The 16,407-nt window shown below is 30.2% G+C and overlaps 3 protein-coding genes across 3 annotated transcripts in view; 2 read left to right on the forward strand and 1 right to left on the reverse strand.

Annotated features, from left to right (window-relative positions):
• Positions 1-2,351: 2,351 nt before the first annotated feature.
• LOC101489148 (lysM domain receptor-like kinase 3) lies at positions 2,352-7,855 on the forward strand. The gene is made up of 11 exons (XM_004510256.4): positions 2,352-3,473; positions 4,180-4,257; positions 4,391-4,693; positions 4,791-4,936; positions 5,028-5,117; positions 5,239-5,344; positions 5,857-6,008; positions 6,101-6,198; positions 6,298-6,445; positions 6,671-6,778; positions 7,224-7,855. Exons 1-11 carry the CDS (start codon positions 2,864-2,866, stop codon positions 7,386-7,388), a joined length of 2,004 nt encoding a protein of 667 aa, XP_004510313.1. The 5' UTR covers positions 2,352-2,863; the 3' UTR covers positions 7,389-7,855.
• An 806-nt stretch (positions 7,856-8,661) lies between these two features.
• On the forward strand, positions 8,662-10,758 carry LOC101488822 (uncharacterized). Its single transcript, XM_004510255.4, has 4 exons — positions 8,662-8,852; positions 9,063-9,176; positions 9,288-10,170; positions 10,265-10,758. Exons 1-4 carry the CDS (start codon positions 8,664-8,666, stop codon positions 10,495-10,497), a joined length of 1,419 nt encoding a protein of 472 aa, XP_004510312.3. The 5' UTR covers positions 8,662-8,663; the 3' UTR covers positions 10,498-10,758.
• Positions 10,759-14,375: 3,617 nt separating this feature from the next.
• The window catches only part of LOC101488479 (protein PAF1 homolog), a 5,098-nt gene continuing 3,066 nt past the window's right edge, over positions 14,376-16,407 (reverse strand). The window contains exons 6-12 of the mRNA XM_012718642.3: positions 16,319-16,407; positions 16,003-16,108; positions 15,398-15,484; positions 15,226-15,294; positions 15,044-15,115; positions 14,792-14,935; positions 14,376-14,708 (exon numbers count right to left, since the gene is read on the reverse strand). The exon at positions 16,319-16,407 is cut by the window's right edge and continues 27 nt beyond it. Coding sequence (XP_012574096.1) covers positions 14,580-14,708; positions 14,792-14,935; positions 15,044-15,115; positions 15,226-15,294; positions 15,398-15,484; positions 16,003-16,108; positions 16,319-16,407 — 696 coding nt within the window. The 3' untranslated portion in view covers positions 14,376-14,579. The remainder of the gene's footprint in view (positions 14,709-14,791; positions 14,936-15,043; positions 15,116-15,225; positions 15,295-15,397; positions 15,485-16,002; positions 16,109-16,318) is intronic.

A 16,407-nucleotide genomic window follows, 5' to 3' on the forward strand; every position in this document is an offset into this window, starting at 1 on the left:
CCCAATACCCTCCCTATATTATGGAATTTGCCTTTGTCATCCACAAGCTCTTTATATTGAAAGTATTTTTTGCATAGAACAAAATTGTATAATCTTAAGAGGAGTTTAAAAATTATCTACATTGACCAAGAGCAACCACAAATGATTTAAACACCGCATCTCCACAAATGATTTAAACACCACATCTTGACCCAAAATATTACGTTAATGAGTCTGTGTTTGTTCTCACTTGTATATTGCTCAAATATAACTTTTTTAAGAATGTGAGACTTTTAACTCACACTTGCTATTATATATTGAAAAAGTAGATGTTGAACATTATATAAGTGAAATAACCTATATACCGTACACATTAAAATTTTGAGTGAAAATTTGATGTCCAATCTTTTTACAGTTGCTTTTGATTAAATGTGATATAGAATCCACTTGTTAAGGTGAATTGTTTTAATTTATATAATATATAAAAAGAATGTTATCTTTTTTTTCTTTTAAAATTGATTTGCGTGTTTGATTTATTGAAACTATTAGTTTCTTTATATTAGAAAAATATAAATTAAAAATAAAAAATAGATTATTTTTTGAAAGAAAAGTTTTTGAAAATGAAAAAAATAATATAATTTCCATGTTAATAATTAGTTGATAATTTTATTAAAAAAAAAGAATTAAATTCATGTCATTCTTATTATCAAACTCTTTGAGATCACTTTATAATTCTTTGCATGACAAAATTGATGCAAGTTAATTTTAATTTTATTATCAATAATTTCAAGTTACTCAAATAGTGCAAAATACTATTTTAAAGTATTTTTCTAATCATGTAATTTAATTATTTAATCATCGATTTTGTAGTTATATTACAAGTAAGCAATTTAGATACATAATGTGATTTACATATTTGATATTTGATACATGCATTAAAATTTCTTTTGACACCCCAAAAGTCTGTAAATATAAATGGCTATTTTCATACAAAATTCAGACCCTACTTCAAATATATATAAAATAAGCGGCAATTCATTAACTCTTACTTAAATTATTCCGTTTAATAATTATTTAAAGACTCTAGATTTTATTAATTAAACTATTTAATATTTTTATATTATTTTAAAAATCATATATATAAAAAATTATAAAAATTAAACATACGTAGTTATAAAATCTTATAATTAATATTTTGTTTGTATTTTAAAAAGCAGTATATCATATTTTTAATTGAAATAAAGGATAAAAATATATGATCATTTAATCATAAACCTAGAACATGAAGCAGATAATTAATTACAGTATACATGTGTCGGTTTGGGTGAGTCAAACAAATAAACACCAAAAGGTCAACGAATTGTTACACTATTACAGATTTGAGAACAACACTAAGGCAGTGTGCTTGGTCGTTAGTTAGGGACCATGTTTGTGTGGACCCCACCATAAAAAAAAAACTTGTAAATATATTGCCAGCTTTAGGCTTTAGCATCTTTGCACTCTGTTCCTTCCCTTTGCCGTAAGCCCCTAACCATCCTCACTCTAATTACCAAACTACCCTTACACTATATACCGTCTTGTTTTTGTTTTTTGTTTTTTGTTTTGACAGTAACATAATTCAAGTACCAAGATCATACATTGCTGGAGCATTTTTCATCTACTCTAACAAACTCAATTTCTAAACTTAAACCCAGCAATAATAAAACACATAGTTTGTGCATGTATCAAAAGAAATTGTGAATAAATCCCAAAGGTTATCTTCCAACTAGGGAGGATAAAAGCCCCAATGGAGAAAAGTCAGAATTTTTCTAATAAAATACATTGTAAGATTTTTTTGAAAAAAAAATAAAGTGTTAAATTTATTAATTTTTTTCTCACTTTGCTTCTTTTTATAACAAAGTACACTAAAAAAACCACGCTATTTCACATTTTATACTATATTTAAATATGTAAAATAGTGGTAGTATTCTTTAAAAAAAATAAATAAACATAGTTTTTGATATGAAATGATTATTGTCACTCAAATGAAAAAATAAATGACACTTTTAGCTTGATTCCCCTAATGTCACTTTTCTCCTGGAAATCAACATGATGAAAAAGAACAATTGAATCGAATTCAAACAAATAATAAATCCTAATTTTTATCGTGATTAATTAACTTACCTTTTAGTTTAGTCAATCTTTATATTAACTTAATCCTACACATTACACAAGATATTCTATGTTGTTCTTTCAAGTACTAGAAGGAAAAGGGTGTAATAGTCAAAACATAAAATAAAAATCTCTCTATAAAACATTTTTCTAATTGCAAGTCGCTTTCTCCTTTTACTGTTTTTTCATTAACCAGTTTACCTGAGTGACTGACTACAAGACACAAAGACAAAACATAAACTAATGTAACGTTTTTGTTCTCTTATTTTCACTTTCTTCTTCTCTTTACCTTCAATCCCCTTAAAAGTACCATTTTTTTTTCCTTTACTTGGTTCCTAAATTTAGCATACCCCATTTTCATCACTCCATTCTCCTCCAATTATTCTTATCAACTTGGATTTTTTCCATTTTTTTATTTGTTTCTATTTTTGTTGTTGTCATCTTTCATCAAATTGTTGAACAAAAAGCTAGTTCTTTTAAGCTTGGAAATCTTAAGATTTTGGTTTATGTCACTCAATTTGGATTTTTTTTTTTTTGAATTTTTATTGGGTTGTGTCATTTTCCTTCAAATCTAGATCAAGTTGTTTCCTTTGTTCATCTCCATTAAAAAAAGCTTAAGCTTTTTGGATTAAGTTCGCTCTTTTACATCCCTTGAGCTCCAAGTGGTTCCATTGACACCATTTTCTTTGACCCTTTTGCTTAAAAATTATTGTCACTTGTTAATTTCTAAGCAATGATTATTATAGGAAAACCCCATTTGAAGTTGCTTCAGTTGCTTCTCTTTCTGTTATACCTTCATTTCAATGGAATCAGTTCTTATCAAATGGCACCAATGAATTGTACAGACACAAGCCGTGTCTGCACTTCTTTCTTGGCCTTTAAGCCTCAAAAAACCCAATCACTTGAAGTGATTCAAAGCATGTTTGATGTGTTGCCAGGTGACATCACAGTTGAAGGAAATGGTTGGGATTACATATTCATAAGGAAGAACTGTTCTTGTGCAGCTGGTATAAAGAAATATGTGTCTAACACCACCTTTACTGTGAAATCAAATAAAGGGTTGGTGGATGATTTGGTTATGGATGCCTATGATGGGCTTATTTTGCTTCCTAACACCTCAAGGAGGGCAAGGAATGGTGCTGTTATATCATTGAGGTTGTTTTGTGGTTGTTCTAGTGGATTATGGAACTATCTTTTGAGTTATGTGTTGAGAGATGGGGATAGTGTTGAATCTTTGGCAAGTAGATTTGGGGTTAGTATGGATAGTATTGAAGCTGTGAATGGCCTTGATGGTCCTGATAATGTTACTGTTGGTTCACTTTATTATATTCCTCTTGATTCTGGTTAGTTCTTCTTTCATTGCAATCTTATTCAGTGTGTGTTTGGTTCTGCTATGATAAGTGATATTAATTGGTTTTGAATGAATTGATTATGGCTAAAATTAAGTTGAATATAAAGCTATTTATGTTTTGATACATTCACGTAAAACTTAGTAGAATAATAAATTTGAGGCTAAAGCTCCAAATTCTAGCTGAAGCCAAAATCACGAACATCCAAGCATATCAAAATCAGTTATACACCTATGGAATCAATTTTACCTCCTCCAAAAGTGAAAGTGTGAAAAGAAACCTACAGTCGTTTATCTTGGAATTTGCTTGTGTATATTTATGTATGTTTGTTCATATGTTTGAAAGGAATGATTTGGTTGAGGATGCTTTAGTTCTATATTGCTTTGTGCAGTGGCATATTGTTTGTTTTGTAGCAACTTGGTGGAATTTGAGCATTGGGGCTATTTTTTGTAGAATGGTTTGAGGCTTCTGTAATTGGTTTTTGGTAGAAATTCAAAACAGGAAATTGACTACTTTTTGTGCATCTATTACTTAGACAAGGAACTACTAGATTGAAGATGTTGACCACTGCATTTAAATTTTTAAACCTGATCATTTTCTTGTGATGAACCAATATGTCAACTCTATTTTGTGAAATGCAATAATGTCAGTCACCCTTGAATCCTAACTACAATTTGAATTATTTTACTGCATTGTGCAGTTCCTGGTGATCCTTTTCCTCCAAACCATGCTTCTCCACCGGCTTCTGTTCCTGCTCCTTCTGTTGATAATATTTCAGGTATTCATCAGCATATACTATTTTGATGTTTTCTTTGTATAAATATTCAGCCTAGGTAGAATATTCCTAGTTATTTGTGCTATACTATAATGTTTTCTTTATTTGTTTAATTTATTTTATAATTTTGTTACAGATGATCAGGTCAATCATAAGTATCATGTACCCTATGGATGGATCATTGGTGGCTTAGGAGTTGGTCTTATTCTGATAATATTAAGCATAATTCTCTGCGTTTGCCTCAGATCATCGAATTGTTTATCCGAGTCGCGAAGTCATGAAAAAGATGCTGATGGAAAAGTCTCTCATAAATTCCAAATTCTTCGGAATCCAAGTTTCTTTTGTGGTTCTGGAAGGTACATATGTGGCAAACATGTTGACCAGAAGCAAAGAGATGGTGACTCCAGCAATCACACGATTACCGTTCCCAAAGCTTCGAGTTAGTAACATTTCTTGTATTCTCGAATCGTATATATATTATATCTATGATTGTAGCTCAGAGGAAATATGTTTTGCATGTACTTTTATTGTTGCAGCTCTAGGGCCTGACGTATTTGACATGGATAAGCCTGTAGTTTTTTCATACGACGAGATTTTTTCCTCGACTGATGGCTTCTCTGATTCAAATCTACTTGGGCATGGAACATACGGATCTGTCTACTATAGCCTCGTTCGTGACCAGGTTTGTGACGGTATATTTGAAGTCAGTTATAGTATAAACTAGAAAATATGAATGTATCTTTCTCATATGATTTTTACTTGAATCCTTCTAGGAAGTTGCTATTAAAAGAATGACAGCTACAAAAACAAAAGAATTTACGTCAGAGGTTAAAGTTTTGTGCAAGGTTCATCATGCTAATCTGGTAATTTTTTATTTTTTATTTTTTTTCTTATCATAGTATGTAACGTGCTTAGATTTTGGAGCCATTTGTGAGACACATAACTAAAGTCTGAGTTGTAATTTTTTTTTATTAATTTGTCAAGGTAGAATTGATTGGCTATGCAGCTAGTCACGATGAGCTTTTCCTAGTTTATGAGTATGCTCAGAAGGGTTCACTCAGAAGCCATTTGCATGATCCTCAAAATAAGGGTAAGCTTATGCATCTATTTATCATTCTGTGGACTATTAATCATCACTAGAATACAATTGCTTAGGTGTTGCAATACTTGAATATAACTTCTAGCGGAGTCAATCCTGATAAGATTCTGTTGAGTATGATTCATAGTATATTGATAAGTGAGCAGGTTGCTCGAGGAGCGGAGCGAGTATTTAAACACAACTTGTAATTTTGTTAACTAGACCATAATATTTAAACATAAGTTGTAATCTGTAACTCTAAATTTGAATTATAATTCAAAGGAACTCTAGTCAGTCTGCAGTCGGAGATGTAGGCACAATTAACCGAATTCCGTGATAAAACCTCATGTGTTATTTGTTTGTGTTTTTTGCATCAGTTTTCTTTTACACCGGAGTTGCTATTTTAACAGATCCTACATTATTCTAAGATAAGGATAAATTGGTGTGAGGCTGCTAAATTTCATGTTTTATTGCATGAACAAGCTATGCATATAGTTCATGACCATTAATTATCTTGTTTATAGGTCATTCACCACTTTCATGGATAATGAGGGTCCAGATTGCACTTGATGCTGCTAGGGGACTTGAATATATACATGAGCACACAAAAGCTCATTATGTCCACCGTGATATCAAGACGAGCAACATTTTACTTGATGCTTCCTTTAAAGCAAAGGTAATGACCAATTTATACACTATTACTTTTTTTCCTATGTGTTTCACATATGTTGATTGTCAATTATCACATATCATTCTTCGTTTCTCTAGATATCAGATTTTGGGTTGGCGAAACTTGTGGGGATAACAAACGAGGGAGAAGTTTCAACTACCAAAGTTGTTGGTACATATGGATATCTTGCTCCGGAGTAAGTAATGTTCACCAAATATTATTATATTTTTCGATTGAATTTGTTCCTCTTGCATAAAAATGAATAACATTGAAAAACATTTCTGATGTTTTGCAGATACTTGAGCGACGGCCTTGCAACCACCAAAAGTGATGTCTATGCATTTGGCGTTGTCCTTTTTGAGATTATAACTGGAAAAGAAGCCATTATTCGAACAGAAGGCATGATGACTAAAAATCCCGAAAGACGCTCACTCGCATCAGTAGTAAGTTCTGTTTATAAGATGTTATTGTGAACATAAGATTTATGTAGTTTTGCATCTAATTCAAAAACTTGACTATAACATAATGTTTTTCTCAGTACAGTCGTTGTTTCCGTAGTTTCTTTTAGGGCTACACTGCTCATTATTTCATCCACGAAGGCGCAGCCAAGTGTTTTACTGTTGCAACTTTTTTTCTGAGGTATTACTTGAACGTTTGCTAAATTGCAGATGTTGGCAGTTCTAAGGAACTCACCTGATTCCATGAGCATGTCAAGCATGAGAGATTACATTGATTCAAATATGATGAATCTGTTTCCCCATGATTGTGTATTTAAGGCAAGTTTCTCTATTTTTCACCTATTATTTGCATGCATTATGGTATTTCGATCTTGTTAACCAAGAAAATTGAAGATTATTCAGCTCATTACCACAATTAAAGTGAAGTTTATCACATTCATAATTTTCCATATTATAATATCCATTACTATGAAGAAATAACCAATCCCATTTATTCTTAAGTGATGTCTAATGGGATCAAAAGTTGCACGACATCATATAACTTTTACTTTTGTGACCTATGAAGTACAAATAGTGACACATACACCAGAACAACAATAACACTGACACATCAACATCAATAATAATTTGAGAAAATAAATCAATTGAATGTAATAAATGTGTCGATGTCGGACACAGACACATGTCAGACACAAGACACGTTTTCTATCAGAAGTGTATGTGCTACATAGGTTGTGACTCATTCTTATTTTTGTGGGCATAGATGGCTATGCTGGCAAAGCAATGTGTGGATGACGATCCCATCTTACGACCCGACATGAAACAAGTAGTGATTTCCATCTCACAGATTCTTCTATCTTCTATTGAGTGGGAAGCAACACTAGCCGGGAATAGCCAAGTATTCAGTGGACTTGTTCAGGGAAGATAGCTTACGCAACAAGATATCTTTCGCTCCCAGATTCTTTTTCCAGTATCCTTTATTTATTTGTTGGATAACAAATGTTAGTATATTAGTTGTTATGTTACTATTTTCTGAATTTAAATCCCGGTCTTTTAACGCCTTCAACTCCTTTATACACTTTTTTTTTTCTTCTTCTGGTTGATTGTGATGTATCAATAGGAGCAAAGACTTATGATGGACATGGTGGATCAATCAATATCTTGTTTTTGGCCATTTATTTTCTCAAATGTGATTTTAGCTACGTAGAAAATTTTAGGTGTAATTTAGAGTATGTGATGATGGAAGCTAAGGATGGATTTTATTTCCATATGATTTGTATTTTAATGAGTTGTAATTTTGGCAGTAGTATATGTATGCTTATATTATTTCATTCTTTGTATTTCTTCATTTTTATTAGATTGAAATGTAAAGGCATGATGTATCTTATTTCTTCATTTTGTGGTTTTAACTTACCTGTTCCTCTAGACTAGAGATGTTGCTTAAATTCATTTATAATAAAGTGTATTGTGGTTATAGGGAGTTATAAATTGATTAATATTAATTATAAAGTACGATACTATTTGTTATTTTAGTTAAAATCATTATATAAAGTGCACCTTAATAATCAACTGTTTTCAATCCTAAATAATCAATATTTCTATCATTTATTTTTCTCTTTATTAAATTCATCTTTGATTCTTAACATCATTAATTATAATTGTACTTATACCATTGCGGTAATTATTGGATTTGACATAATATGTTAGAATCTATATTTTTTGGATTTGATTTTTGAATGTTCTTTCATATTTGTTAACATATACTATTTTAAAAGCTAATTCATAAAAGCTATCAAAATTTTAGAAGAAAACGTGAAGGGAGTAGACTATTGACAAAACTTGACAAGAATCTATAGAAGAATGAAGAGAATGGTTGCACTAGATGTTAATATGTTATTTTGTCGTCTCTAGTAGCATATATATAAGAAAAAGACACAAATAATCAAATGGATGTAGATTTTTTACTTAAATCATTAAATGAAATGAGTAAAAAGAGTTATATTGAAACAGTTTAACTCACATGTATTAATAATTACATTGTTTGCCAATTATAATAATCATATCTTTAAAATAATTTGAATTTAATTACATCTAACGTAAAAATATTAGTACACATTGTAAAAATTGACACAAGTCAGACTCAGGGTATCAAAATTAAAAAGGAAAAAAATAATTAAAAAGGGGAGGTGTATAAAGCAAAAGAATGATGTTAATAGCAAACGACGTGGTCGTGTTGCGTTTAAGAACCCGCCTTCGCCTAAAAATTCAAATATCAATGAAACAAAGTTCGATGAATGCATCAATGATAATGAAGAAGAAAACAATGAATTGCGACAATGATGATTCTTCCCTCAATCATCTTCACTCCGATCTTTCTTCTATTCTCAATCAGGTATCTCCTCTTTTGAATTTCAACACTTTTTTTTTTCCAGTTCAAGTATCTGTTTTTCGATTTTTTCAGTTTTAATTTTGAATAGAGGAATGCAATGTTATTATTCACTTACTCTATTATCATCATTTTAGTGAAAATTCCATAGTTTAATTAATCTTAGGGTTTTTGATTAAAAATGAGAAAAATCACAATTTCGAATTTGAATGTTAGATTGATGAGCTTGTCGTGAAATCGCTTGAAGTGAAGAAAAAATTAAGCAAAGAAGGAAAAAGAGAAATCGAATCTTTCTCCAGTTTGTTGTCTGAAACACTGTCACGTTTAAAGGTAGAAACCCTAAATCCCTTTCTGCACTGTTTTTTATTTTATTTTAATTATTCAATATTTTGTTTTTTTGGCCAAATTGAGTCTTTTTTAATATGTTGTTATTAAACGCAGCCATGGGTACCAAAATTGAAAATTGCACTTTCATCAACTTCAATGAAGTGTGAAAGTAAAAGTGAAGAAGTTTCTTGTGATGAAAGAAATGTGAGTGATTGTGAAAGTCCTCAAGAGACTAAATTAGTGTCTCCTTCACCACTTGTTTCATGGCGTGCTGATTGTACTGTTGATAGAGGTAGACAAATGTTTATGCTAACACCACTTCCATTATCAAAATCATTTTTATCATCCAAACCAAACCAACCACAACTCAAATCAGATTTGGACGAATTGGCTTCATCGAATAATAGTTCAATGCTTTATAGTTTTGCAATGAAACCAACTCCATTAAAGCCTGCACTTTCTCTTGTGAGTGAAGAAGCGACAAATAATGAAGAGTTTGAGTTGATTTCTTCGCCAAAAAGAGACACCTCCATGCTTGTTATGATGACTCCTGGCTTGAAAATGTCACCTTTAAAGTCTTGTGTTTTGCTTGAACCTATATCTGAAATAGGTCGTGTGGGTAATGACAAGGTTCGGAAATCCACCCCGTTTCCAGTTGGTGTTCATTACAGTGATTCAGAAGATTCTGAATCTTCTGACAGGGATGATGCTTCGCGGGGTTTGGCGTTGAAGTATCCAGAACTTATGGGGATTAAGTGGGTTCCTAAGTCGAGAGTTGGAAAGAAAAATGTGGAAGCATCACCTGTTTGGCTTACCTCACCTCCAAAAACTTGTGTTTTGCTAGGGACACCTGATGAGAAATCATTGGAATTGGAGAAGGATGATAATGATATGTGTATACATGTCGACGAATCCAATCTTAAGTTACAAGATAGTAAATTAAATTTGAAAGATGTTTCGAAAGGTCATAATCAAGCCATAAAATCTTGTAAACAAGGTAGTGCTTAACCTGTTATATATGCCTTATTATAGCTTGTTGGGTTAACTTGAATTGTGTGATTGATAATAGCTGCTGTGTTTCTTCCTTGCAGATAATTTTGTTGGCGATTTATCACGTATCGAGAACACTCCCATGTGGCTGAAGACGGAAAGCACGTTACAAACAGGGAAACGCCCTGGTGAGAATACTTTGAAGAAGGAATTATGGACTAAGTTTGAAGAAGCATCCACTTGTGGGTTTCAGCCAAAGTTTCCCACAGTTAGTAAGAATTCTAAGAAAGGGTTCCTTGACCTATTGGAAGAAGCTTCCTGTGATGAATTTTAGACTAAAAATATGGAAATGTCTCAATATGTAAGCAAGCAAATAGTCTCTCATTGGAAAATTTTGACATGTACATACATGATGGTTGTTAAGATTTGTAACAAAGAGGCCCGAGGGATTTTATCATACACTTTGAGGAAAAAAGAGCTCATGTGAATCACGGGTGCTACAAGCTAAAAATGTACATTTTTTTGTCTCTTGTTTTCTACTTTTTGTGTATTGTTATACTACTATTAATCTCTGGCATTGTTTAAGGTATTAAAACTAGGAGTCTGTAATCTGTCACACCATCAACCCATCTAAAGTGGAGTTCTGATAGACAAACTTAGATAGGTGGATTGAACTCTCATTCCGTTCACTTATGGACAGGGTGGCAGGTGCAGGTAAAGTCATCAATAAAAAAATATCAAAACTTATTGTTTTAGATTAGTTAGTCATAAAAAAAACACTTCAAAATTAGTCTTAAAAAGTTCAATTTAACCTAATCCAACAACCATTACACAAACAATAAAACTCTAAGTTAATTAAATTTTACCGATAAAATATGTTAATGATTGCAGAAAAAATAATTGAGTTAGTAAAAACCTCTAGAAAAAATGATTTGTTAAATCAATGTCTCTTTTTTCAATTGATTAAAGGCAATAGAGCAATTTAACTAGTAAGGTTTGAAACTTCACTTTATATCCCGTCTAAAATAATGGATTAAATAGATTGATCTTATTCTTATATTTGAATCATAGAGTTAAAAATAAACTTATAAATATTCCATTGTAATATAACTATAAAAATTAAAAAGAAGTAAAATCAATCAGGTTTTTTGGTATATTTACATCTTTAAATCAACGTTAGTTTTTATGACTGGATGTTGCTATCTTTTTTATTTAGAGTTTTGCACAATATGACGTAGAGAAAGAAATAGAGAAAAGCAGTTCATGTTTAACAATCGACTGGTGTCACAAGTTTAAACGAAGGGATACATTAATTTTTTTTTTTTTTTTACTAAGAATATATTAAAATTTTCTTTACAGTAGAATATATTAAAAATTAAAGTTTAATACATAAAACAAAATCTATATGCTCGTTAAAATTATTTTAATATATATGTCGAAGATGAATATTCTATGACAAAGATACTAATTTTTTTTGTTCTTAACCTAGCTGGCGATGAATTTCATAAACACTAATTTTTAAATTAGTATATAAGAATATTGTAATACATATTATAAATTAATATTAATATAATTTGAAGTATATAAGTTGTATTTCTTTAAATAAACATAGTTCGTAACACAAAACAAACCATAAGGGGTCGTTTAATCAACATGATAAACGACATGATAGAAATAAATTATCATATCATGTGTGAATTCAGTGTTTGATAAACCAACATGATATGATAAGTTAATTAAGAATTCTATCATATCGTGTCTCTCTAATTGAAATTTCTATCCTTAATATGAATTGGATTAGAAACCAGCAAGATAAATAAGAATATTAGTTTATTCAATTACCTTTATAAAATATAAGTTAAAATATAAATTGAAATATAACGGAATATAAAAACAATTTATAATCTAAAGTTTAAAAATGTAAATCTAATCAAATAAAAAAATAATTAATAGAATTTGATATTAAACTTAAAAATGAAATATTAATAATTAATTTAAAAAATGTTTATGATTTTACACGAGGGTAGTTTTGTCTTTCTATATAATTTAATAAATTAGTATTCAAAATTATAAAATATTAAAGTTTATTAAAATTTTAAAATAAATATAATTTATTTTCAAGGTATTCTTGTCATTTACATGTAATATATATGTTATCTTTATTTATATTTTAACAAATAAAATATAATTATTTAGTTACTCATTATTTTGTTTTTAAAATTTAAATTTTTTATTTAGTAGTTTCAATGGATAGTTTTAATATAAAATTATTTTATTACTTATTTAATTTTTTTGTTAATTTATAATACTTAAAATATAATAAAATTAATTTAAAAAAAACTAATATGTAATTGTTCACGGTGGTAATTTTTTTTATTTAAATGTAATATATATTATATCATATCATATCATTATGAGATGTGTATCAAATACACCACAAAATAAAATATTATCATATTCATTATCATTTGTGTATCAAACATAAAATATGGTAATATTTATCCTGTCACTATCCTATCATATTTTTATCAAACTTTATATCCTATCATGTCTCTTTCTATCATATCAAACGAGCTCTAAGTGTATTTCGGTGCTAGTACATTATGTGCATTTACTCGACTCATCAAAATCTTGGTTGTTTGATTAAAAATTATATTCATTTTTCATATTATATTTTTGTGGTTTTTTTAGTTATTTTATTTTATTTTTAATTTAAGGGTTTTGTACTTATGATATTTATATAAATTTTATTTTGTCGACTATATCATAAAATTTGTTATATTATTTACTTAAGTTTATTAATTTTCAATATCCTCTTAAAAAACTAATGCCACTTTCTACATTAAATGTATTGCTGAGATATAGATTGAATGTTTTGTTTTGATTTTGAATCTCAATTCTCGCAATTGTATAAGTTAATTATTAAAATATTTATCATATCTTTTAAGACAAAAAAAAAAAGTATCAAGTGTATATATGACTTTATGAAAATGAAATATTAAATGTATGTGTAAAATCTATTTACATTATTAACATATACCAGGAACAAGTTCGTTAACATTCATCAATTTTAAATTATCAACTTTGTACATGATAATAATTATTTTAGATAAAAAAAATAATTTCAAAATAAATAATTTTGCCGTATAGACCTGGTCCATATAAGTCTTCTCAAGTCACTATGTCCAACAAATAGAAAATTTCATAATTTTGAAGGCAAATTATTTTGAAACACCTATCAAAGTGTTCTACATTAAATTAGTATTATTTTGAAACATCTATCAAAGTGTTCTACATTAAATTAGTATGTAAAAATCACACAAAATTGCAACCACAATACTAGTTAAAAATATAGTGATAAAGTTCTTAAATCTTAATTTAATTAGTAAATGTCGATATTACTTTGTTGAATGTCTTTATCTTAGATTCGAATTTAAAACTTTGCAGTTGTATGAATTAATTAAGGTAAAATATATTATCTTTTTAAAACAAAAACAAAAGAAATATAGTAATAAAAGTTAAATCAATATTGATAACTACAAAAATGTGCTCTATGCATCCAAAAAAAATAGTACTCCCTGTATTTGATCCATAACAAATTGTAGACCAAATACATTAAGTTTTGTTACTCAAATTATAACACAATTGACTCTTATTGAAAAGAAATAGTGATAGATTTTTTTTTATTCCACAAGAAATAGAGTATCTTCACTCCTACACATTCATTTTCCGTCGTACCTATTACAGTATTCATCACCATGCTCATATTTGACGGCCTTATGTAAGTTGGCTCAATAGACAAATATGTAGTTATGTAAGCAGTGTCGCCAAAATCTACCCACTTATTTGTTTGTTCCAAATATTGCACAACCAAGAATCATAACCTTTTAAGACTTTGAAATTCGTCGCATTAAACATTGTGATGGTATTGTCATCTCCCTCTCCCACAACGGTTTTCATACCCTCAATCAAAACTGTCTCTACCCTCCACCCAAGTGCCAAATGGACAGGCACATTTTGATCGACCCACCAAACCTCCATTGATCGAAAACATGTTTACCAAAAACATACTTTCGAAAACTGTCGTTGAGTCATTGGAGAGTAAAAATGTGCACTAAAAGCATTCGGAGTAATGACAGGATACCATTTGATTTGACATGCTTTAAAATTTAATTATTTCTTGACATTTTCTATTATGATATATATAAGGTATTGAAAACAAAATCTTTGTTAATTTAACAGCTGCCTACAATCTGAAAGTATATGCATAAGGTTAAAATGGGGCATAAAAAATTGAGAGTTGTCATTATTTAACCTTCATTGAAACACATACAAATTCAGCTATCCACGGGCAAAATCCAACCACCAACTTCATTGAATAAAATTGCTCAACGTAACAGCATCTGCACCAAAGAATTATTCGGACATATCATCTTCTCCACTAGATTGAAAATTATCATGGAGCCCTGCAACTCTATGTTCGTGGTCAAGATCGTCATCCATTTCTAGGCTCTTTGACGAATTGCCCTTTAAACTTGTATAAACCTTGAAAGCAACACCATATGTAGGGAATTATTTTGTGAATTCAAATAAAATTGAAAGCTTGTAAGATAACGTGGTTGCCATACCTCAGAATCCTTCCGCTCAATTGCAGCAACACTTGACCTTCTCCTCACAGTCACTCTAGCCGGAATTGGAAATTGCTCAACCTCATCACCAGATCTTCCCTCTTTCGCCCTCTTTTTTCTTAGAACAAGTTTAGTTGGAAGAGGCTGCACATCAAATTACTATAAAATTAACACATTGATGCCGAATAACTAAAAAACTACATGCCAGTACGAAAGCTGAGAAAAAAAATAGATATAGGCTCCAGGACATACCAAATATCGAGCTTCTGACTCATCAAACGAAACTACAAATGTTGTGGGGTCGTGTGCATCGTCACCTCGAACCTGTTAAGGTGGGAAAAGAAAATGTCAGAAAAGTGTTAAAACAGGGAATTTCTGTAGCAGTAAAATGGTTAATGACTTGGGGACGGAATTTTGAAAATATTCTAACATACATCCCAATGATACTCGCGAACCCAAGAATAAGTGACTTCTTCATTTTCATCATATATATCCTTTGACAACTGCCATAACAAAGTTTAAATAAATCCAAATGTTAGTCACATATTTTTTTCAATAATAATTAGTGTTTCAGATTTGAAATCTACATTTACATTTAATGCATACCTCTCCCGGTGCTGGGGCCATGTATGCCAAAAATTTCTCAGGATTAGCAGGATCTGAGCTTGTTGCAACATAACTTTTCATAACTGCCTGCAGGCCACAAAAGAATAGGAGTCAGCCTAACAACATTCAGCAGCCAGCTTGATCAACAATGTAACCAAACAAACATTTATTATATTTCATAAGTTGCTACTACACACAGAACCAGAAGAGCACCAATCAAGTAAGAAATTAACGGAAAAACAAATTATATTCCAGTCATGGGAAGTATTAAATGTGATTTTATATTTTAAAAATCCATTAGTAACATCATTGGGCCAATCAGTAGTGTTCTACCAAACAAATAAAAGTAGAGAGAATATTTCAGAAGTAGATAGCTCCATTACATATTAAGTCAAACTACAAGAGCAAGTTAATAAGACATGTAAATGATGTAATGAATATAGAGTTGCAAGTGGTTATGGTGACAATGCAATTCCTTTTAATACTGTCTAATGTATTACTTTCATATCTTGCTCAACATATCCTGGATAGTAACTTAAAGGAACAGGAAAAAAGAATATTGAGTTACTGATGAAGACTACATGCATCATTGCAACATAGCTTACCCTGGATTCAGAGATATCACGAACAGATTTGCCCAACTTACTGAACATTTCTGAATCTATTGTTGGAGCATTATCAAATGCAGCAACAACAAACTGATCATCATACCTGTCAAGCAGGACAATAAAAAACAACTTAATTAATATGAACATATATATATATATATATATATATACACACACACGAATGTTGTGAAACAGTTTGCATCTTATAGTATCAAAAGATAAGGATTTCCATACTACTAACACAAGGCTGATTAATAGAACACGCCAGGGTAAGTAATAATTTGACTTATGAAAGGTATATATGGAGTCATACCTATCAAAATCAGGCAAGAATGGCATAAACTCAACAGGATACAAATCTTTTTTAGTTGCATGAACAGCTTGTGACTTAGCTGCTTCAAA

Source organism: Cicer arietinum, chromosome 7, assembly GCF_000331145.2.
Source record: "Cicer arietinum cultivar CDC Frontier isolate Library 1 chromosome 7, Cicar.CDCFrontier_v2.0, whole genome shotgun sequence".
Taxonomy (NCBI): Eukaryota; Viridiplantae; Streptophyta; class Magnoliopsida; order Fabales; family Fabaceae; genus Cicer; species Cicer arietinum.